The 24,139-nt window shown below is 39.7% G+C and overlaps 1 protein-coding gene across 1 annotated transcript in view; it reads right to left on the bottom strand.

Annotated features, from left to right (window-relative positions):
- The window catches only part of EFR3B (EFR3 homolog B), a 103,866-nt gene that overhangs the window by 15,772 nt on the left and 63,955 nt on the right, over nucleotides 1–24,139 (bottom strand). Inside the window, exons 6-15 of the mRNA XM_081346344.1 lie at nucleotides 17,699–17,848; nucleotides 16,026–16,160; nucleotides 13,341–13,419; nucleotides 11,727–11,862; nucleotides 11,028–11,189; nucleotides 6,837–6,948; nucleotides 4,289–4,340; nucleotides 2,931–3,103; nucleotides 1,762–1,837; nucleotides 1,281–1,442 (exon numbers count right to left, since the gene is read on the bottom strand). Coding sequence (XP_081202470.1) covers nucleotides 1,281–1,442; nucleotides 1,762–1,837; nucleotides 2,931–3,103; nucleotides 4,289–4,340; nucleotides 6,837–6,948; nucleotides 11,028–11,189; nucleotides 11,727–11,862; nucleotides 13,341–13,419; nucleotides 16,026–16,160; nucleotides 17,699–17,848 — 1,237 coding nt within the window. The remainder of the gene's footprint in view (nucleotides 1–1,280; nucleotides 1,443–1,761; nucleotides 1,838–2,930; nucleotides 3,104–4,288; nucleotides 4,341–6,836; nucleotides 6,949–11,027; nucleotides 11,190–11,726; nucleotides 11,863–13,340; nucleotides 13,420–16,025; nucleotides 16,161–17,698; nucleotides 17,849–24,139) is intronic.

The following is a 24,139-nucleotide window of genomic DNA, read 5'->3' as shown; positions in this document are numbered from 1 at the left end:
ATTCTCTATTTCTATTCACTTGTCATTCTGCCGTATCAGTTGACTCCAGTGCCAAAGATACCATATGCAAAAGGATACCATATGCAGTAGGTGTTTGTAATACAGATCTGCAGGGTATGTTGAAGAGGGCTGTGTATCACTTTGGATTCAAAGGCAAAAAAGAAAATCCCAAGAAAAGGCACATTTATTTAATGAATTGCAGACAGGTAATATACTTGTGTCCCTATGACCTCTGAAACACATTTCACTTTTAGATCCAATAGGCTAAAAAGTATAGTAGTTAACAAATCATAAAAGACAGGTTCACCAGCTTTTGTCCTCCAGATGTGTAAGGCTAAAATCAGGACATGAATTGCAGTTCAATGCATCTGGCAGGGGAAGCTGATTTCAAAGGGATTAGACTATTTAGAATTCAATTATGTCAGTTTCTCCAGGAACATACCTTAAAGATGTTGAGGCAAAACATATATCAGTTATCAAGACTTCTTTTCTTTGCTTGGATTTGTTGCAGCACAGCAACACAAGTCCACAACACCTGCTGCATTTTTGCAATCAATACAATTTGTATGAAGCAGGAGGGGTAGATGTGCACATTTGCTTAATTAGTCTTAAGTCTGGGTAGGAACGAATTGTAAAAGAAATATAAATTGTTTCACTGATTTCAGTGTCACTGTCAGCATTTGAAGATGAATCGTTTTTCACTGTTTAAAAATTCAGGGGCAGCAATTTAAGGCTATTGCTAGTGAAAAGACAGGTATACGTATAAGTCACCTTCCATATCTAGGTTTAGTAGTAGCCCTTATAAACCTGTAGGGACGCGGTGGCTCAGTGGGTTAGGACGCTGAGCTTGTCGATCAGAAGGTCGGCAGTTTGGCGGGTCGAATCCCGAGTGCCGCGTAACAGAGTGAGCGCCTGTTACTCGTCCCAGCTTCTGCCCACCTAGCAGTTCGAAAGCACGTAAAAATGCAAGTAGAAAAATAGGGACCACTCCGGTGGGAAGATAACAGTGTTCCGTGCGCCTTTGGCGTCTAGTCATGCTGGCCACATGACCACGGAGACGTCCTCGGACAAGCGCTGGCTCTTCGGCTTTGAAACGGAGATGAGCACCGGCCCCTAGAGTCGGAAACGACTAGCACGCGTGTGCGGGGGAACCTTTACCTTTACCTTTACCTTATAAACCTGTTTGCAATTTATCATCTGAGATGTGATCTTGTCTTCCTTGAAGGTTCTTTTCTGTCCTCCCTACTAAGGACTTGGAAGATTCTTCAGTGTGCACATACCTGTATGGCCAGAACCAACCGGATGAGGTCCACTACCACCTCTTCATTGGCCAGTTCAATACTGATGAGTGCCAGCAGACTGTAGAGAGCCTCATAGTGAGTACGCCCATTATTGTCTTCCTTGCAAGTGAAATACATGTGTCGATACAGCTGCTGGGAGTGCTGTGAACAAATATAACAATAGCTCTTTAATTTAACTGAGGTATTGAAGGCAAGGCTTCCACACTTTAGCTTGATCAAGAGCACAGGTGTCAAACTTGCCATATCACGTGACGTGTCACGATGTATCGTGACTTTTTTTTTGCATTGCCGGAGCTGGGGTGGGTGCAGCCTCCGCATGATGCAACCGACCCGCGGGCTGGCAGTTTGACACCCCTGATCAAGAGGATTCTTTTTTAAGGTTTATCATATAGTACTAGTGATATTAACCAATCAATCCCTATCTTTTTTTTTAATGACGTGTTTGGCAAGTCCTCAATACCTTTTTCATGAAGACAGTATCTTGGCGTGAACATTTGTCCACTTTCAGCTTCAGGATGGAGATATCACTGATAGTGCTGTGCAGAAAAAAAAGAAAAAAATAAATAAATGTTTGTGTGTGTATGTGGAAGCAGGCCATAACAAAAGGGTGGAGAAGATTGTCCATCTCCTCTCCTTTTTAGTAACTCATAGGATATTTCAAGGAGTGGTGGAATTACATTTTTATGTATAATTTTTATTAAAGAAATTTTTAACAGAATAGGAATAATGTAAATTTTGAAAGATAAAAGTAAGAACTGTAATTACTGAAAGTAAGTAAATAAAGTACTAAAAGTAAAAAGGTAATTACTAAAAAAACCCACAAAGAAAGAAATAGACAAAGGAAAAGAATAGAATGAAAAAGTTATAAAGAAGCAGCTTCTAGTCTCCTTAACATAAAAATTCATTTATATTTTACCTTCTCTAAGGCTACAACATATATTTTATTTCCACAGTCTACCCTTTCTAATCATCAAAGGGAATGGTAAAATTACAACAGTGTTATACATCAAAGAAAATTTCCAGTAAATAAATCTTGTGAAGGAAGGATGCATGTATTTCAAAATACCGGTAAGTCATAGCCTAAATCCTTCACAAATTTTAATTCAAAACAACAATTGCAAAACAGTACTTATCAATAGGTAACTGGGACAAATATATCTGGTGTTCTCAGCACCATCACCATATAGTCATCCTTCAAAAATGATACCATGTAGTCACAACGTTATTATGTTTATTATGTGATTATCAATTGACAGCATTATTCCCTTGGCCAATTGTGATGAAAAAGCATTCAAGGGAAATTCTAGCACTGAGCAATATTAGTGGAGAAGAAAAAAAACCTTTTTGTATAAATATTCTTTGCATTTATTTCTATTCTTTATGATAATAACAATATTTAATCTGTACATTCAGAATAGCTGAATGAAACTTTGGTTCAAATAAACGCTACAATCGTTAGACTTCTTAGAAGGCCATCACAACGGTGAACAGGAAATCATACAGTTTCTACTTAGGAAGACAGAAGGAGACCAGTGTGTATTCACATTGTTTGTAGCAAAATTATCTACGATACTGTCCCATCTCATGCAGCATCTCCTCTCTATCACAAGAAAAAAACGGACTGAAAACCTGATTGTCTGGAATTTGTGCTTATTCCCATGACGGTCAATGAAGCTGATGAGAATCTGCAGAACAAAAAGGCGAATCTCTGCATCCTCCATTAACGTAGCTGACAAGAGCCTGTCCAGGAAGGAGCTGGGAAGGGCTGTGAGCATGTTACTGCACTGGAAACCAGTGGAAACCTGCAGGTTCGATAGAGAGCTTCTCTATTAGTCAATACTCAGCAGTTTGTCTGCAATGCACTCAATAATAATGACAGAGCAGCCAAGATATCGCTAAAACAACCTTCTCCCATTGTTCCTAATTTCTTTTTCAAAGTCTTAATTTGTCTAGATTTAATTTGTATTTCAGAGATACAGTTAGTCTAAGTTAAAATGGCATTGGATGATTTGTAGTTCAGCATGTGGGATACAAGTGGTAGACACAGCAAGTTGTAGAAATACAGCCACTGCCTTTTCTTAACCCTAGTTTAGTTTTAATGTGTTACTAGACAACCCATGACTCTTCGTGTCCATTGTTTCAGAGATATTTCCTTACCAGATTCCTCAGTGCCTTCAACAATGGCAGAACTTCTAACATACTGGAAAAATTCTTTAAAATTCAGAGAGAGATTTAGAGATGTATCTGACTTGATAGTAACTCATGCTGAAATGTGTAGCAGTCAAACATCGAGAATTGATCACAGGAATTATTTTATGACATTTTGTACTATACCAGTGATGACGAACCTTTTAAAGACCGAGTGTCCAAACTGCAACCCAAAACCCTCTTATTTATTGCAAAGTGCCAGGGCCGCATCAGCATTGTGGTTCCCTTAGGGAGGGCAGGGTATGTGGCCCATTGGGTGGGCATGGCCAGGGTGGTCACAGCAGACTGGGTGGTGTGGCCAGGTAGGTGTGGCCATCTTGATGCTCTAACACCTCTACTCGAGCTTGCCAGCTGGCCATTTTTCCTGCTTTGTGCTGGGTGGGGCTGCTGCTCTAGGCAGTGGCCTAATGGACCTGCGCGAGCTGCTAGTGGCGGTGGTGTGCATGCCCACAGAGGGGCTCTGAGTGCCACCTCTGGCATGCATGCCACAGGTTCGCCACCACTGTACTATACCATAAAATGCTTATGATGATTGCTATGCCATAAATATTTGATAAAATCCCTAAAATTTCGATTGCATGGGAGTCAGAGGTCCTGGATTTGGGGCACATTTGAGATTCCTTGTTCAAAAGGTTTTATCCTATGATGCACCATTTTATTAAAAGTTTACAGACACTTGAGTTTTAGTAGGCCAAAAGGTACATTATTACCTACACAAATGTGGTAGCTATTTTTCTCTGCAAACCTCACATGAAAAATGGAACATCTCTGTCACATACCTGCAGAAGAGATTTCAGCAACATGATTTGTGTCAACCGATTCCTGTTCTCCCTAAAAAAACCACCAACAACAGATGAACACTCAAGATTGAAGCCACATAGAAAAAAAGACAGCCTACAAAACCAAAGGCCAACCAAAGTCAGGACAGGATGAATAAGAAAATCATCAGCTGGGAATGAAATTATGTATGAAATATAACCAAACACACACAACCTCTTATAAGTATGTATCATTAGGCAGCAAAATAACATTCCTCCAGCCACAGGGTGGAGAAAATCTGAACCTGCTGTGGTTATGTGGGTGAAGCAAGCAGACAGGAGCAAAGGGTCACCACAGCAGATGTGCTAGTGGGGATGGAGTATGGTGAGGAATGCCATGATATTAACTTGTTTTTCCCCGCCACTTTCACTGTTTTGAAAGAACAAGAAGATTGTACTTTCAATTTCTAGCAGGTCTAGACTACATTTTCCTCTTAACTCCATGGGTTACAGAAAAGGGATGTAGGAACTAAAGATTGCCCACCATGTAGCAAAACGTCCTAATGGTTATTGCTAAAACTTCACTCATGTCATATACCTGTTCAAAAAGATTGCTTTTTCTACTGAATTGTTCATTGCCAATTCCTCTTCAACTAATTGCTTTTTACATTATTGAGAAATAGGACCACCCTTTTCTCTGGCAACATAAGCACCAGGAACAAATTTTGAAAAACATAATACTGGTCAGATTAAAGAGTCATTTCCCTCACCCTTCCCACTGGAACCCAACTCCAAGAAAGAAAAAACATCTTGATCTAAAAAGCCAGTAATTTCTAACTGAATGGATGAGCTCTTCACAACATGGATTTCTAATGTGCATTTAGATACTATAAAGGGCCAGACATTCTACTATCAATTGAGTAGCTTCATCAAGCTACTCAAACACTGAATCTCTTTTAACATCTCCATGTAAAAATCTACTCAGAAATAAGTTGATGCTTCCTATTTTTTATTTTCCTACTCTTCCCCCTAAAAGAATCCACAACCCTCTGAGAAGACACATTATGTAGAAAGAAGTGGCCTATGATCAGCCAATAACAGAAATTGCTCTTTTAGTCAAAAATTAAATATTTATTTAGGGTTGGAAGATGTGGTTATTTGGTTTAATCCAAATAATCCAAGCCTGGATTGTAGATCAGACCTGGTTAGTAATGATATGGGAAACTATCAAGAAATGCCAGGATTATAGGGTAGACTGGAAAATTGAAAACAGTTTCAGAAGAAGGCAAAGGTTGTTAAGCAGAGTTGATCCCCAGTCTTTGACTTAAATTTGGTCACTGAATTTTCTAGACAAGATTCCTACTCTTGACAGAATATTGTTTCTTCCTCAGAAAATGCTAATACATGTTAATAATCCTGTCTGGGGTGACATATGAGTAAAGAAAATTGCCTTTTTTGACCTAAAGTTCAATTAACTGATACTCTATGTTTGGCTTGTATCCCTTTCTGATTATAATAGAGATTCATATAACTTATTATTGATTCATATTCAAGGAAAGCTAGTAAGAATGTTTCTCAACCTTGGCCATTTGAACATGTGTGGATTTCAACCCAGCAGGGCTGGCTGGGGAATTCTAGGAGTTGAGGTCCATACATCTTCATGTGGCCAAGACTGAAAAACAGTGGTCTATATGGGCTTTTGACAAGACATTGACATCAAGGAGCAATTCAGTTATATGAGCTAGAAAAATTACAACCCAGAAATAAATTCTCTTCTTATAAATAAATTCTCTCTTATATTTTTTGATAATCTGATGCAGCCCAGCATAAGCATAGATTCCACAACTCAGAAATAAAATTATCTTAAATAAAAAATCCAGTTAGTGTTGTGGAAAAATACATTTTTAAACAGTTCCTTCAAAATACTTCACTTCCAGCTTCCATTTTCTCTTCTGCTGCCTCTTTAAAACAGGTTTAAGATAGGCATGCTGGGTACAGATTACAGGAGTTTAGAAAATATCTTGTAGGTAAAACCTTTTCTACTCTGAAACATACACTTTCCTACACTTTTTTGTTCTTTTCAATTAAAGAATTACATAAATAGAGATACATGAAATATGACTTAGAAATTAATGAGTAATTGCTTGGATTACATGTGATGAACCTGAAGATGGACAAGGAGTTACGCGATTCTTTGGACAAAATTATATGCTCTTTAAGACTAAAATATCTTCCCATTCAATTTTTGCATTGTGACACTTAAAGACAGAAAATTATTATTTTTTAAAAAACAATTATTAAAAATGATCTTGAAAGGAAGAAGGGAAAAAAACCAGAAGGATGAGAATAAAACAACTTGCCCCAAATTGGCTTCCCCTATGGTATTTAATAATACTGCCATAATTATTAGATAGCACAGCCAATCACAGTGTGATAATAATGGAATCATAATCCAACATACTTAGAGGGTTTCCAGCTGGGGAAGTCTAGACTGAAGGATAGGAAATCAACCGAGAGAGGGGAAACGAAAAAGAAAGGATTAAGGAGTGAAAAAGAGTGTTGTCCTCACCCAGCTTTGCCCATGTCTACAGGGTGATGCAGAGAAGGAAGCGGAACTTTGCTCATGATAAACAGCATGACCTCCGACCTCTGATAGGTAGGCAGAGTGCTGGCAAAAGAACCTGGGAAAAGACAGAGCAGGAAAAGCATGCAAGATAGTCTAGTAGGGGTGAGGAGCGGCACAGAGCTGGTGTGGGAACCCAATAAAGAAAGGACAAAAAAAAAAAAATCACCGGCAAGAAAGTATAGATTTTAACCAAGATTTTCTTAATGCCAGGAAAAAAAAACCTCCTTATCCCATCAGAATGAGAACCTCAAACCAGATTCCCAAGTAAGAGAGATCAGGTCCTGCTATGAGTTGCTGTATACGTTGCTGTGGAGATACTACTTTCAAATCTTGCTTGGCCACTAAATGAATGTAATGCTGGATCAACAGTGGAGAACCACAGATATGCTGGATCTTTGGACTAATTTAGATTGCCAGGCTCTTCATTTTTTTTAATGGCCCTTTTCTTGAACTATCTTGGTTCAGCAATAAAGATGCAGCAGAAAAATTAAGCCAATCAACCTTTCAACAATAAAGTACTCTTTTACTAAAGCACTTTATTAAAAAAAACACACCACTTCAATGGTTTAATGTATGAGTATGCATGTGTATATATACACATATATGCAAATGTGTGCACTTTGAAGGAAGAGGATAGAGTGAAGGAAACTAAGTGTGGGGAAAAAAAACCACAAGAGACCGGGACCACTTCTGGAATGGTTCCAGACCTTCCTGCACTCTCTTTCAATGAGTTGAGTCTGATGGACTAGATGTAAAACTATAAAGAGCTGGTTGAGACAAGTTAGATCAGACTCTTGGGCAGGAGTCGTAGGATGCATGCTTAACCTCAGGGCTTTCTTTCTCATAGGACGCTCAGAACGGAGTTCCGGCACCTTTTTTGGATGGAACCTTGTAGGGTAGGCAAGGCGGGTTGTATGCAATGTGTGAGTTCTGCCACCTTTTTCTTTTACAAAAAAAGCACTGCTTAACCTGAAGAATATTTAAGGTTTATTCCCCATGAGACAGCTTCAAAACCTCTCCCTCCCCAGAGGACTGCCTCCTTATAATCTCCAAACTTCAGGAAATCATTGGAATAGTTTCTTCTTTTCTTTCTCTTTCTTTCTCTCTCTCTCCCAAGTCTCTTGTGACCTCTGCTGGCCATGCAGTGCATAAGAGTAAACAAATATTATCTTCTGCTTTCCTTCTAGATTTTAATGTGAGGATGCACATCACATTTATTACTTAGGACTTAGTGGGAGCTACGGAGCAGCCTTAGAATAGTTTTTAATCTGCTCAGTGTTAGAACCAACAGACTTTCAAGAGCACCGATATCAGCAAGCGCAGGGGTTTTTCCCCTCACTACTAAGGAAGTTGCTCCATTATTGACTCAGCCTTCCATCCTTCCAAGGTTGGCAAAACGAGGACCCAGATTGTTGGCAACAAAACGCTGACTTGGTAAACCACTTAGAGGAGTGTTGTAATGTCTAAGTGCTATTGCTATTTCCATACAGCAAAGATCAGGGAATCCAGGCATTATGGTTTAGTAAGTACCAGGCTTAGCTTCCAAATCTTTTCTAGTACCTAACCTTAAAAGCAGATATGGATGGCCACATATGGTCCACCAAATATTGCTGCTGTTGTTTCATCTCTAACATTTGCTGGGGTGACAGTATATGCAGTTCTGCAACATTTAGAAGGCCACAAATTTACCTTACCTTAGCTTTCCCATGAGCAAGGATAAAGGGGGGCTGTAAGCAGCTTCATAAAGTAATCTTTCTACTTATAAAGTACACTACGCATGACTGACAACAGAAGGTGGGACTGTCATACAAAGGTAATATGTTATTGGCAAAATTGATCTCGCTTGTATGGATTAAAAACCAAGCTTAACGCAGCATTGAAATTAGTTCAGGGCTCTCACTGCCAAGTCCAAAAGAATACTTTCCCTGTGTAATGGGAGTCACACCATTTTTTCACCAAACAGTATCAAATTGCTGCTTTAGGATGAAACATGGCAAAACATGGCACAGAGAATCATATATGTTCCATAAAGGTAAAGGTTACTCCGCACATGCGTGCTAGTCGTTTCTGACTCTAGGGGCCGGTGCTCATCTCTGTTTCAAAGCCAAAGAGCCAGCGCTTGTCCGAGGACGTCTCCGTGGTCATGTGGCCGGCATGACTAGACGCCAAAGGCGCACGGAACGCTGTTACCTTCCCACCGTAGTGGTCCCTATTTTTCTACTTGCATTTTTACGTGCTTTCGAACTGCTAGGTTGGCAGAAGCTGGGACGAGTAACAGGAGCTCACTCTGTTACGCGGCACTCGGGATTCGACCCGCCAAAATGCCGACCTTCTGATCGACAAGCTCAGCGTCCTAACCCACTGAGCCACCATGTCCCTTATATGTTCCATACAAAGACCCTATTAGAAGGGAAAAGAGAAGGGGCAGCTCTTTATCCTACCCACCAATCTCAAGGCCAGTGGATCGGGCCCAAAGTTTCCCATAATTAGCACAGTTCTGGATTATCTAAGGGTGAAAAATCTGGGGAAAAATAGAGAACTTGCTATTCCTTTTTAGAGTAAAACTCAACTAAGTATTATTGGTGACATCATTTGTGCCACAGATTCTCCCAGGAGTTTTATCTTGGAAGGCAATAAGAATATTCCCATTGAACTCTTGCTTCCAGATCAAGCTAACTGCTCTAATACTGTTTAAAAGTCTATTCATTATAAAGGCAGCAGAGTTCCATGTGCCTTTTGATACAAATTTCAAGGAATGGTTTTTGTCTTGCAGAAAGTTTTAGCAGAAACCTTGTACTAAGCAAATGTGATGTGAACTCAGACACAGTTCATCCTGGGCTCATTAAACCCAGAAATATCTACTTAGACTGACAACAGTTTATCAAGGTCTTCCCCAAGTTATCCTTCTCCAAATGCTTCTAACTAGAGATGCTGGCTGGGGAATTCTGGGGGATGAAGTCCACATATCTTAAAATAGCTAAGGTTGAGAAACACTGCTTTAGAAACTCCAGTTAGTCCTAAAAAAATCTCAAGAGATTATACTGAACTGTGAACCATGCAAAAACACAGCATGCATCCAAATAACAATCCATTACCCACTGTAGGACTAGAATAGTCCCTTTGGGACTTTAAATGGCTCATCATGTTTTTTTCATTATTTTAATATGGAATTTATTTCTGAAGGCACAGGCTGCTTGTTGAAACTGTTTTTTTATTGCTAATTATTACTGTGCGTGGGCAATCAAGGAAGAGAAAAAGGGCTGAGTTATTTTTTTTAAGAAGCTAAACAGAGGCAAATTTAATAAAACAGTTCTCAACACAAAGGGATTGCAAACTCAATCATGACTTAAAGGTCATCTTGTCTGGAGCTAATGGGAATTAAGTAAAACAGTTCTAATTCAACTAAATGGCAAGATAAAGAATTAAAGAGGAGTCTAATACAGGTTCAGGTTTGCTTTTACTGTAGTGAGAAAAATCAACAGTAGCAAAGGAGTTGGTTATAAACCTAAATAGATTTCCTTTTTTGAGAATGCTTATAGAAAAATTAGTACATTTATTCCTTCCTTCCAACACCAAAGACATAACTGACAGATCTGCCTGTACCTAGTAACAGAAGATGGAGCTTTCTGGAATTGTGCTTTACCAAAGGTACACAAGTATAGAGATTGGTTGAGTTTGGGAGACAATTAATGATATGTGGTTACTAGTTTCCTGTACAAAGATAATAGAAGAATCTGAAATACAGATTAAAGTACAGTTTTGATGTACTGGCAGTGGTGGTGATCAATGGTAACTTTCACCCTTCACAAACAAACAAGCAGGCTCATCATGTTTGAGATGTTTTAGAGGACTTTCATACAGGATCTTATATATATCTTATATATATCTTTGATTCCCCTTTCTCTGAATAAAAGCAAGATCTGCAGCATTAAAAAAAATTAGATGCAGTTTCTAATTTCCTATCATTGTGTCTTTGTTAAACCTGTATGAAATAAACAGTTGGCAGGATTCATTCAAATTTACAAGACTAATGGAAACCTGTGATGGGGAAGGAAGCATCTGCAGTGCTAGATAAAACCAACAGTCTCGTCTTCCCAGTTTCTGAGCAAAAATGCTTGGGGCTATCTAGCATACCTGTGGTCTTGATTATGGCCTCCTGGAACATTCTTTCTTCATGCTCCTTAATGTTCTTGGTGCCACCAGCAATGACACAATCATAGCTACCCGTCAAAGCATAATCAATACTCAGCCGCAGCTGCCTTAGAAGGGTATTAAACATCTCCAGTACAGTTGGTCCTAGAAGCAACACAGAATATATCTTTGGAAGGAAGAACATTTGGAGGTTTCAGTGCATAAAAAGGGGTGTGTTTTTTGCTGGATCCCAACAAAAAGGGGATGTTTGTTGCCTAAGGATTTGAATACATCTATATTCCAATTGAACTATCCAGGGTATTTTGATGTAAAAAAATGAGAATTCCTGGGAAAGATTTGATGTTCTCCTTCTAGTTCTTCAATCTTAGTACTTTTACTTGTGTTGCCCTATAAATCCCAACAGAGTTAAAAAAAAAGACTTCTATTGTTAAATACGATGTACTTATTTTGATCTTAAAAGCCCAGACATCAGGCTTCTCTTAAAAGTCTAGTTTTGGCTACTCTGAAATATCTCCCAAAGAACAATTCTTGATCAATCTTTTTAATGGATCCATCTAGGTTTCTGTCTGCAAATAGGTTGATCGGTATTATTAACTATCCTTTGGGGAAATTCAGTTTTTGGAATTTGAGAACTTTGATTCTTGAAGAGATACCTTTTTGAAGGTCATCCAGGCTACTTACCAACAGATCCAGAAGCTGCAATGATGGCTGCTTCAGAGAGTACCTCCACTATCCCTGCCCGTACAGTGGCAGCACTTTTGCTGTTGGCATCCAAATGGCTCAGGAGTTGCTGGATCACCAAATGGGAATGTTGTGGCTAGATACAAAGAAAAAAAAGAAAAGGTAGAGCAGACAGGGAAATAACATTATGAACTATAGATATCATAAGAGCAATCTGAGAGGTGAGTTATGGAAGCTAAAGGTAAGGTTACTGAAGTCTTCATACTCCCCTAAGTAGCACATACATATTTCACTGCACATCTCTGCCTTCTCTCCCTCCCAGATTAGAATATATCACTATTTAATGAAAACAAAATACCATGATTACAATACTAGACAAAAAAATTACAGGATATGCACAAAAAGTTCACGTTGATTTAACTTTTCCTCCTCTCTCTTCATTTGGCTTGGAGGCAGAAAAGCTCTATGTGCCTAAATCAGTATTTGCCTGGAGTCTTTTGTCATGCTACTGAACATGGGTGCATATGTGGTTAGGGTGCATGATTGAACTAGCTTATGTATCTCAAAATTCATTTTTTTCAACCTAAAACGTATATGAGAGCGTTTAAACCTTTTTAAGGAATGAGATTCCATAATGAATCATGGAAGCTGGGTGTCAAGCAAGATTCATCCACATTGCACCTGTTGTATGAGCTGCACCAGCTCTCAGTTTCCTTCTGGGTGCAATCATTTTTAAAGACCATGGGGCCAGGTTATTTGCAGGACTGCTTCTCTCTAAAAGCATCTGCCCATCCTATCCGATTGGATAGGTAAGCATTCTTCAATAGCCAACACTTGCCTGAAATGTTGCCATGTAGTGGGACCTCAGAAGCATATTTTCAGTGTCTGCTGTTACTTTATGGAACACTCTCTCCCCATGAACTAGCAGATGCCCAACCTTATAGCCTTCTAGAAGGCCGTCAGCATCTGACTTTCTATCCAGGCACTAGGGTAGAGTGAGGGTATCTTGAACTGGTTGTTGGGACATCTCAAGGGGATGAACAAGGCACAAGATCTTGGTTGTGTTCTGCAGTTGTATGTTTTTATGGTTTTATAGTTCTGGCATTTTATTGTTGCTGTAAGCCATCCAGAGTTGTCTTTTAAGATGGGTGTTCATATCAATTTTATAAACAAACTGTTGTTTCTACTGTGGGTCATGAAAAATTTGGTGCAGTGATTAAAGTGTTGGCCTAGAAATCAGGAGATGGAGAGTTCTAATCCCATGAAAGCTAGTTAGGTGTCTTTTGGGCCAATCACACTCTCTCAATCCCACCCATCTCAAAAGGTTGCTATTGTGGGAAAAATATTAAGAGAAGGGAGCAGTATATATGTGGTTGTCTTGATTATTTGTAAAATAATAAAGGTGGGATAAAAATCAATCAATCAATCAATCAAATAAATAAATAAATAAATAATATTTAGGTGCTGGAGTTTATGATTCTTCAAGTTCTGTCTGAAGTTTAAGCTTATGTCACTTCATCTGGCTGATGAAAGAGCTGCTGCTGAAGTAGAAACCCAATTTCCTTATACTGTAGGATCAGAAAAATAGAAATGTCCCTTTAGTGCAGATCTCACCTGAATGGAGTACATGATGATCTTAAAGCAACGGATTGCAAAGATATTTGGCTCCCAAAGAGAGTGGTTATCTAAATGGCTTTTGGAAAATAAAAAGGAAAAAAGAGATAAGAATGTAGCAGGCTTAATGTAGTCATCTAAATTAGAAATTAGATGACAACCATTTTCAAAGAGCAACAGCTTTAAATTAGTAAATGAATCCAAACCTAGCTAATTTTTTAAAATGTAAAAAGACCTCTCTCCTATGAAGAGAAATTAGAACAATTTTAAACCAATAATGGCTGTTTCCCCTGGGGTCAGAGGCAATTATTTTCATAAATAAGTTTAAGTTGGAGCAAATCAAAGGCGGTTTTAGATAAAGATCCATTATTATTTTCACTAATGGGCTACCCAGATGTTTCTGGAGAATGAGTCCACAAGTAGTCCATGAAAGACTTTTGACATCCTAAATCATGGTCTGGATGAACAAACAATAGGGTCAATCCAGAGAAGTTCATTATTGAGTTCCCAAGTTCTCCAAGGTTGTTTCTTTTCTTGCAAATGTTTCAATCTAAGGCAGGGGTGCCAAACTCAATTTCATGGAGGGCCGCATCAGCATTGCAGTTGCCCTCAGGGGCCGAGTGGGTATGGCCAGGGTGGGCGTGGCCTACTGGGTGGGCGTGGCTAGAGTGTGTATGGCCTACTGGGTGGGCGTGGCCAGCTCTACATCGTTCGCATCAAGGGTGCCTATGGGGGCCTGGGCAGGAGTGGGACAGATCTGAGGGTCTCTGGCAGAAGGAGGGTCTCTGGGCCAGGACCAAGGCAGTGGGGGCCGTTCCCTCACTGTTTCCATGATGGTTTCGCGGGCCACATGAAACCACTTTGCGGGCCGGATCTGGCCCCCGGGTCTTGTGTTTGACATGTCTGATCTAAGGCTAGATTAGTACATGGGGGAGTGGAACTTGCTGATGCTGTTCCCTGCTTGCTTAGACTCATAAAGACAAATCCTATCTACATACTATTTAAAACATACAACTAAAAGTCAAAGAAGAAAACTAACAGTCAAAATCCCATTCTCCCTAGCTACCAACATCCTGATAAACAGGAACAGTAAAGATAAATAGGCAGGAAAAAAAGAGTATAGGCAGTTCATGATTTACAACCATTTGTTTTTAGTGTTAAGTGTCTGTACAAAGTTACAATTACAGTGAAAAATACGTCTTACAACCGGTCCTCGCATTTATGACCACTACAGCATCTCTACTATCATGTGATCAAAATTTGGGTGCTTGGCAACCGGCATGTATTTACGGTTGCAGCTTTTAAGGTTATGAGATCACCATCTGCGACCTTCCCCAGTTGGCTTCTGGCAACTAAGTCAATGGGGGAAACCAGATTTGCTTAACAGCTGCATGATTCACTTAACAACTGCAATGATTTGCTTAACAAACATGGCCAAAAAAGGTCTTAAAATTGGATATGCTAATTACTGCTTTGCTTAGCAATGAAAATTCTGGTCCCAGTTGTGGTTTCTAAGTCGAGGATTACCTGTATCTTGATCATTCTCAGGATATATGGGGTAGTGGTTATGTGTGTATGGAATCAGGCCTTTTTTGTAGCCAACCAACCTTATGGAACAGATTAGATTCCTGAGGTCTTATGTTTTTCACTGAGTTTTTGAGGTACACTATCCCCAGTAAGGTTGCTGCTAATTTTCTGTTTGCTATTAGGTTTTTAAAATTAGTTTTATGTGAATTATGTTTATTATTTATGATGTCAGTAATTTTATAAGTTGTGAACCTTCTGGAATCTTAGATTGGGGAAGTATATAAATGAAAAAAATTACTGGCTGAGAAGATACATTCATTCAGAGGAGCTTACTTTACTCTAGAAACTAGTTTGGTTGATCTAGAAATAGGAGCCTTTTGGTTAGAACTGCCCCAGTGCTAGAACAACTCCTTTGTCACTGAATAAGTTGTTTCCTTATTTAGCATTAGAGAGAAATAAAAATAGTTGTATTGCATTGGGGTTTTAAAAATTAATGCCACAATTTAATTGTACTAGATGGCTTTTCCTCCTATACTTGTTTTAATAAGGTTTACTATACACTATCCTAGATACTAATTAGGAGAGGAGCAGGGCTTAAAAGTTGATGATTTGCACTTTGGCTCAAATAATCAATGACCGGATTTAATGTGTCATGACAGAATAAGCTAAAACGAAGGCCGGTTTATGGCTGAGGAAGTTGTCATCTTAGCATGTTGGGTGAACCACATCCATAGCGACAGATGGTTTGTTTTAGAGCAGAGTGTCAAACTTGCGACGTCACATGACATGTTGTGACGTACCGCAACTTTTTTCCATTGCCGGCAATGAGGCAGGCACAGTTTCGCCATGACATATCTGGCCTATGGGCCGGCAGCTTGACACCCCTGTTTTAGAGGGATCACCTCTAAATCACCTCACAGCCTTGTTATGATTTAAGGGAATAAGATGAGAACACTTTGGGCAATGATTCCCAAATTTCTTGAAAAATATTGGAATGAAAACAGTACAAATGATGGAGATCATCATCATTGTTCTACCCACGAGTCTGCCCATTAAGTGTGAGGAAGAAGAAATTCAATGCACTACTTTCACCCAGTTTTGATAAACATCTCAAAAAGGAAACTGAGGCAGATACAGAACACAATGCAAGGGACTTACATGAGGACAGGCTTGATTGCGTTTTTGATATTGCCATAGGCTGCCCGACCCAGAAGCTCCCTCAAACATCGTTCAGCCAACTCTGCTGGGTTCTCTTTCTCCTTCTCAGTTGTTTGCAAAGGTGAAGGAGAACGGCTAAAGGAAACAGGGAAGGGAAAATGAAACAGCTGCAACTAAAATGTCAAGCATCCATTACACAGATAACATGCAAGTAGTACTTTCCCCCCTAGTTTTGCTTAAAAAGAGACTTTGGGAGGCTGAAGTGTTCATTCCTCTCCCTCAGCACATGGAATGAAAATTGGAGACACAAATATTGTATTAGTGGGGAAGGATTAAAGTTAAGGAAATGTTTATTTCTCTGCAGACAATGCCCACAACTTTCCATACGATCCACATCTTGAGAATCACGCAGACACTTGATGAGTCATGCAGAGATCAGCTGGATAGCCTCCTCTGGGTCATTGTTGTGTCTCTGTACAAAAATTGATCTAATGAATGCAAACCGTATAACAATCTGTGTCAGGACAATGAATCACACCAAAACAGGAATTTAGAAATGCAAGACGGATCCCTGCAAAACAAATCTTAGTCTTGCTAGCCAGAATTGTGTACTCTGAGCACAATCACTCTTCAGCATTTACGTCAAAGCCTCTTTCCAAGCCAACCTGCAAACTGTCAAGGACTGAAAATGGAAATTTAGTCTATTCCTGAATTACTGTAAATTTTCTCCCCTTAGTTTAAAGAAAATCCTAATTATTTGCATATTCCTCATAGCATGCTAATGTGTCAGAATGATCCTCTCAAAATTGAGAACATGGTTCGTTCTGGCAGGCTATATGAAAGCCTGAATCACAGCAAGAGGGTTTCTGGTGCTTCATGGGTCCCATTCTCGCCTTTGCAGACAAAATAATGAGAAATCATGCGATTAAAATTTCACCATCTACTCCAAAGGTCAGTGTTACAATTCCAGGTTTCTGGGAAGAAGTCTGTCAACACAAGGCTAAGAAACTATTTGTGGCTTGTAGCCATAGATTGTCCACCTCTGATATATGGCAGAGTGAATAGAACTATTTCTCTCTATTCCATAAATCTTCTATAATTCCATGACTTTGATAAAGCAGAATAGTGGGAATTTCAGGATAGGTAAAGGTAAATTCTTCATACAATACATTGTTACACTCTGCAACTTATTGTTTGGAAATACAGTGAGGGCAGCAAATTTGCATCAGTTTAATAGAGGGGTTAGAAGAACGTCTTCAGAAAGATGGTGTCAGGATAAAACTTGTGTGTTACCTTGTGGTCTAGAGGAAAGTCAGAATATATACCTAAGTATTAGATGCATGACATAATCACTTAAATTAGTTTTATAAACATAGAGACAAACATAGAAAAAAGACAAAACAGTGCAAGAGACCGTAGTAGGAATGTTACAGTTCAAACAGAAAACAAATGAACCCAAGAGTAAATCAGTGTGGATGTAAGCTACATCTTGACGAGCAGATGATGCACATACCCAAAATGAGAAAAAGAATTATTTTCTGTAAAGACCAAGCTAGGCATTATAGGGTTCATGGTACCAAATTTGCTAGGCAAGACTGACATATTTCCAATTCTAGGTTTTCACAAGTAGCAAAGTCTAAGTTTGCAAGAACAGTAACAACAATTCCAGGTACCTTTCTGCTTCCTCTGCATGCTGAAGGTTGAAGAGCAATGAAGGCACAATCTTGTCCATATGTTGAGGATCCCAGATGTTTGCCTGTAACTCATCATTAACTGTTTTCCGAACCACACCCTGTAGACCTTTGATCCCAGACATCCGGATCCTTTAGGAATAAAAGACTAATTTAAAAAAAGTAGTAGGAAATGGGCTTTTCTTTCTATTTGTATCTCTTTGTAATGTTTGGCTCCTGAAGGATACGGAACATGGATATTCTAGGGCCATGGTTCCCAGGGTGTCACATTGAATTCATAGAGGCACTGTGGGATATTTTACTACTTAATAAAAAGAACTGTTAGTGAATTATCTGCAACAGCCAGGGTGTAAGAGCACACAGTTTGAGAACTGCCATAAGGGCACTGTGAACCAAGGAAGTTTGTTTGAAAACTTCAGTGCTTGGGAGGTAGGAGTTTATTGGTAATTCTCCAGCAATTAGAACAGAGACCCTGTGGTAACAATGACTTGCAACAAAGTTTTTTAAAAAAGCATTCTGGGTATTTAGAGCCACAGCAAAACAAGTTTCTTCTGTTTAAATAGTACAAACAATGAAATGGGCAAATTCAATGCACAAAGATGATTATGGTAGCAGCAGACCAGTTAGAAACTCAGAACATCCTAGTTCAAATCTTTATTTTTCTATAGGCTCTACATAATTTAGCTGGCCATTTTAATCTTGGTCCAGAGTCCTCTCTTAGCTTAATGAATTTGATGAAATCATTGTAAGGGGAGTAGGAGAGAAAACTATCTAAGCTGTTCAGAGGCTTTTGGTGAAAATTGAATTAAAAATATACCGGTAGCTAGAGAAATAATTACTAACAAATATAAAAAAACATTAATATTACATTACTAATACAATATAAGAATAACACACCTAGGTTGAGCATTATGCATGTACAATTTGAGCGTGTAATTAAATAGAATGTGTTACTCTGAATTCATCCATTTAATCCATTGACAATCTACCCATGAAAGAAGTAAAGGGATGTGTGAATGTGAAGAGAAAAGAGACAACTCTGTATTTTGCAGTCAATTTCCTTGCACCTGGCTATTTTAGTATTTCTATACTGGATGCTCTGCTCTGGAACATAGTACCTTATGGGTAATGTCCTCCTCTCCCCCTCAAAATAAAGATTAAGAAATCTAAGCATCTATTCAAATATATGGCATGATAGTGAATTTCGTCAGTAAATTTACAACTCAACTGAAATAACACTGTTATTAATCTATTCTGAACCTCCTTGCCAAACCAGGAGGCACAGAATTTTAACCCTAATGTGACAGAAGACAGCAACCCACAACTCCAAAACATGTAGAAAAGAATAAAAATAACAGCATTAATAAAAGGCAACTAGCTGAAGAGTGTTAGTCACTATTTAGGTGACTACATCAAAAGACCCCCTGGCATATTATATTGTAAATTACCACCTTCACCCTTAGCCTTGCCTTTCCCTTATCCCTCAGCTTCTGAAAAGCTTTTCTAGGCTTCCGTATTTATCAAAGAGCAAGGAGAAACAATTAAAGCACATCTTTAGCAGATTAATTGTAGGTCAGAGCTCACCCTAAGAACAGCAGGGAGCATGATGGTGGGCAGATGCTAAGATAGATCTACGACAGCAACAATCCACAGTGCTTGGTAGGTGGGGAAGAGGAGGGCAAGAAAAGATGAATCACTCTTAAAAGGGGCTATGGCTGAGGCAGTTGGATGGCAGTAAATAATATGCATCAGATTCTACCACTCATGATATAATCCTTTTGTGAAGAAGAATCATTTTCATCAAAAGGGAAGGGGGGATTCTCTATGAAACGTCCTTTCGGTGACAACAACTTCCACAGATAAAATGATGACCACACCCAGAATTCTGTTGTATGATTCTTGCGGTATTGCAGGAATGACAAATTGAAAGGCTGAGGGGCCTACTGATTGAAGAGATTCATATTCCTCAGTTGTATTTTTAGCTTTTAATCCCACCTATCTCAGCTAACTTGAAAAATTGCTACAAATGGCAGATGGATAGGAATAAAAGACTCATTAATTAAAAGTGAAGGAACCAGTATAGAAAAGAGCAGAGTAATGAACATATCAAAGCCTGCTCGGAATATCTGGAGGGTGCAAAGTTTGTGCTTCACTATATTCGAAGACAATATAGATGGAGTGGATTTAAAGAAGAGCATATTGGAGCTGTGACTAGGGGGGCCTTTGCCCAGGTTCGCCTGGTGCGCCAGTTGCGGCCCTATCTAGACCGGGATGCCTTGCGCACAGTCACTCATGCGCTCGTGACCTCTCGTCTAGACTACTGTAATGCTCTCTACATGGGGCTGCCCTTGAGGTCCACCCGGAGACTCCAGCTGGTGCAGAATGCAGCCGCGCGAGTTGTCTTGGGAGTTTCCCGATACTCCCATGTTACACCTCTGCTCCGCGAGCTGCATTGGCTACCGGTTGCTCTCCGGGTGAGGTTCAAGGTGTTAGTTATGACGTACAAAGCCCTTCATGGCATGGGTCCGGATTACCTACGGCAACACCTGCGACCGGCGTCAACGTCCCTCCGTCCAGTGCGCTCCCACAGAGAGGGCCTCCTCAGGGTGCCGCCGATCAAAGAATGCCGATTGGCGACCCCCAGGGGGAGAGCGTTCTCTGTGGGCGCGCCAGACCTTTGGAACAGCTTACCGGTTGAGCTCCGGACGGCCCCCGACCTTCGCTCCTTCCAGCGCGATCTTAAAACATTCTTTTTCGAACAAGCTGGCCTGGTCTGACGGGGTGGGGTTGGGTTTTTTAAAATTAGTTTTTAACTTAATATGTATTGATTTTATGGGCATGATGTTTAATTGGTTTTTAATGGTTTTTTAATTTTTGTATCTGATTTTTATTGTGTATTGCCCTGTTCACCGCCCTGAGTCCTTCGGGAGAAGGGCGGTATAGAAATTAAATTATTAAATTAAATTAAATTAAATTAAATGACTGTATCTAGATTTCAAATGTAGCATTGGACCAGTTTTTCTTTATAGAGCAGTTTGATAACGGAGTCAAGCTAATTAGGAAAGTCTAATCAGGAATTCTTCAAATACAGCTTGGACACCGTGAGGGGACATTTTAAATTTTGGAAAACCTGTATTGAAATGAAAGAGGAAGTTCAACTTAGCCAAAGTTGCTTCTTCTGATTTTAAAGCCATTTGAATTAGGAAATGCTCCTGTTACATCTATTCTTTCTGCCTATAAACTAAGTTAATGCTGGACACCATAACTGGGAAACCATTCTCTGTACACTTTACACTCAAGTTTGGAAAACCAGATTTATTTAATTTCATAGCGTTCTGGGCACAAAAGAAAACAGGTTTTAAGTCTGCAGCAAATACTTACCCCTGAGTTTGCATACCATGACGAATTAGAAAAGGCATGAACCATTATGACAGAGTGAGACTTTTTGTATTAGGCCTGATTCATCTAACTCAGACATGTCAAACACAAGGCCCGGGGGCCAGATCCGGCCCCCAAAGTGGTTTCATGCGGCCCGCGAAGCCATACTGGAAACAGTGAGGGAACGGTCCCCACTGCCTTGGCCCTGGCCCAGAGACCCTCCTTCTGCCAAAGACCCTCAGATCTGTCCCACTCCTGCCCAGGCCCCCACAGGCACCCTTGATGCAAACGATGTAGAGCTGGCCATGCTCTACATATGGCGTGGCCATATGCACTCTAGCCACGCCCACCCAGTAGGCCACACCCACCCAGGCCATACCCACCCGGTCCCCTGAGGGCAACTGCAATGCTGATGCGGCCCTCAATGAAATTGAGTTTGACACCCCTGGTCTAACTGATTCAGGGATTTGGTTCCAGGCTATGGATCTTGTCTTTCTTGGAGGGACTTCATTCTTTTTTCCTCAATTTGCCTTGACAAAGGTTTAACAACACAGGGGTTAACATCTCTGTATAGATTACTATACTAGGCGTTTGTTAGGGAAGTTTCAACAGAAGAAAAAGATGCTTAGGGAAGCTATGTATTTGAAGCGACACTAGGCGCTCAAATGTAATGGATGAGAAGGATACTCTTGAGCAACTGTCTGCTATAGTTTATTGTAACACTGCTTCTTGAAAAGTAAGAGGGTAGAAGGAATATAAAGAATGATCTCACAGAGCAAGCAAACAGTCTGTTAGGTGAGCTTGGGGTGGGGAGTTTATTCTAAGCGAAGAATGTGTTCTGTACTTAACTACTTGAGAAGTGAAGATGTACACCCTTCTCTGATCTTCTAAAATGGTATGAATTATTAGTGATGCAGAACTATAACCATCATCACATCTGTTGGAAAACAAAGCTTCTGCCAAATGTGGTTCAATAAATTCTCGACTTCTCTTGCTGACAAATTTCCCTTTCAGAGGAGGGACGAAAAAGGTTCGGTTAGCTTTAACTGACTTGAGAACCACTTTGATGTAGTGTTAAGCTGCTGCACTAGAAATCAGAAGACAATTTCTCTGCTCCATTAGGGATGAAGACTGGCTGGGTGATTTGGGGCCAGTCACTCTCTCTTAGTCCAGCCTACCTCATATGTGTTGTGTGAAAAACAGGAGGTGGGAATATTAAACATAATACTGTCTTCCTGCCTTGAGCTGAACAAAAACAAAGGCAAGACAAGAATCTAATAATAAATGTAAATAGGAGGTCTAAAAAGGGAGATACTGAAAGGAAAATGGGAGAGCAAAAGCTAATATAGTACAACAAAAGCTTACTGAATATTTGAAAAACGGGATACAGAGGTGATAAAAAGGCGGCCTTTATTAGCAGAATAGACTTTAGAATAGAATAGAATAGAGCTGGAAGGGACCTTGGAGGTCTTCTAGTCCAGCCCCCTGCTCAAGAAGGAGGTCCTATATGATTTCCATCAGATAATTGTCCAGTCTCTTTTTAAAAACTTCCAGTGATGGAGCGCCCACGATTTCTAGGGGTAAGCTGTTCCATTGGTTGATTGTCCTTACTGTCAGGAAGTTTCTCCTTAATTCCAGGTTGCCTCTCTCCCTGATCAGCTTCCAAACATTGTTTCTTGTCCTTCCCTTTGGTGTTCTGGTGAACAACCTGTCCCCCTCTGCCTTACGGCAGCCCCTCAGATACTGGAACACTGCTATCATGTCTCCCCTATTTTTTCTTTTCTTTAGACTGGCCAAACTTAAATGCTGCAGCCATTATTTGTATGTTTTGGTCTCCAGGCCTTTGATCATCTTAGTTGGTCTTCTCTGAATTTTTTCCAGTCTCTCAACATCTTTATGTGATATGGTGACCAAAACTGGCTGCAGTATTCGAGGTGTGGTCTTACTATGGCTTTATAAAATGGGTACTAATACTTCACTAATACTTCACAGCCTAAATAGTCTCTTCCTTCTCCAAGATGCTGTTTTAGGATTAACATCATCACTATTTAAAATGCTAATCACACATATTCAGCACATCGCCTCTCGCCTTCATGCAGAATTTCTAGACTGTCACGTGCCCTAGAAAACCTGAGAATGGAAGGCAGCCTCTCCAATAATATGCAGAACATATGATATACAAGGAAGAATTAATGTTTCTCATTGTTGCTTTTGCTTGTCCTTAGAACAGCAGGTACTGTTAGCTGTTCCCAAATTTATCTAGGTTCCAAACACTGAACCACAGGAAAAATTTTAGAGATACATTGGACATCACCATTGACGGTGAAAACTGGGGGAGCTGATCCCACAGATGTGCTCACAAACTGCATGTGGGTAGAATGGTGTGGAGGGGAAGACTGCAACACACCAGTTTTATGTCTCTTTGGCCGTTTTTGGAAGACAAGCACATTTTCCTCTCCTGAGAATTGTTATGTTTGAGGGGGTGCAGTGGCAACTCGGCATCTATTTACACCACTAGATGGCGCCTACTGCTCTCTTTTTATTTAATCTAAAATCTTGTAAATATCATGAGTTTGGCCATTAAAAAAAGGATTTTTTTCCAAGACATAACACCATTTGAAATTATGTAATGATGCTCAGTAGCTGAAAATCTGCTTTGACTTAAAAAGTGAATCTAGCAAGCGACTATGAATGCAAAGTGAATCTAGGAAACTACTATTCAATTCCACCAATTGAAAGATAGGGTTTTCTGCAATATTCAATTATTAGTTGCTACATATTGATTAGTATAGCATGCTAGACTTTATTAAAATGGAGTTTAGTTTGTAGTTTAGCCTATTGTTGAAACATGGTTGTTATACTACTGTAAATCATTCTATGTCTTATATTACAGTTTGTTCTTATATAATATATATTGTATAAGTTTGGTCATATTGTATAATATTTGGTCATATTGTGGAAGTTTGGTACAAGAGCTAGTTTGGTCTGTTAAGGCAGGGATCTTCAAACTTGGCCCTTTTATGACTTGTGGACTTCAACTCCCAG

Source organism: Vipera berus (genome assembly GCF_964194415.1).
Source record: "Vipera berus genome assembly, chromosome: 1".
Classification (NCBI taxonomy): Eukaryota; Metazoa; Chordata; class Lepidosauria; order Squamata; family Viperidae; genus Vipera; species Vipera berus.
The sequence above is the reverse complement of the archived record's forward strand: the minus strand, read 5'-3'. Positions and strand labels throughout refer to the sequence as shown.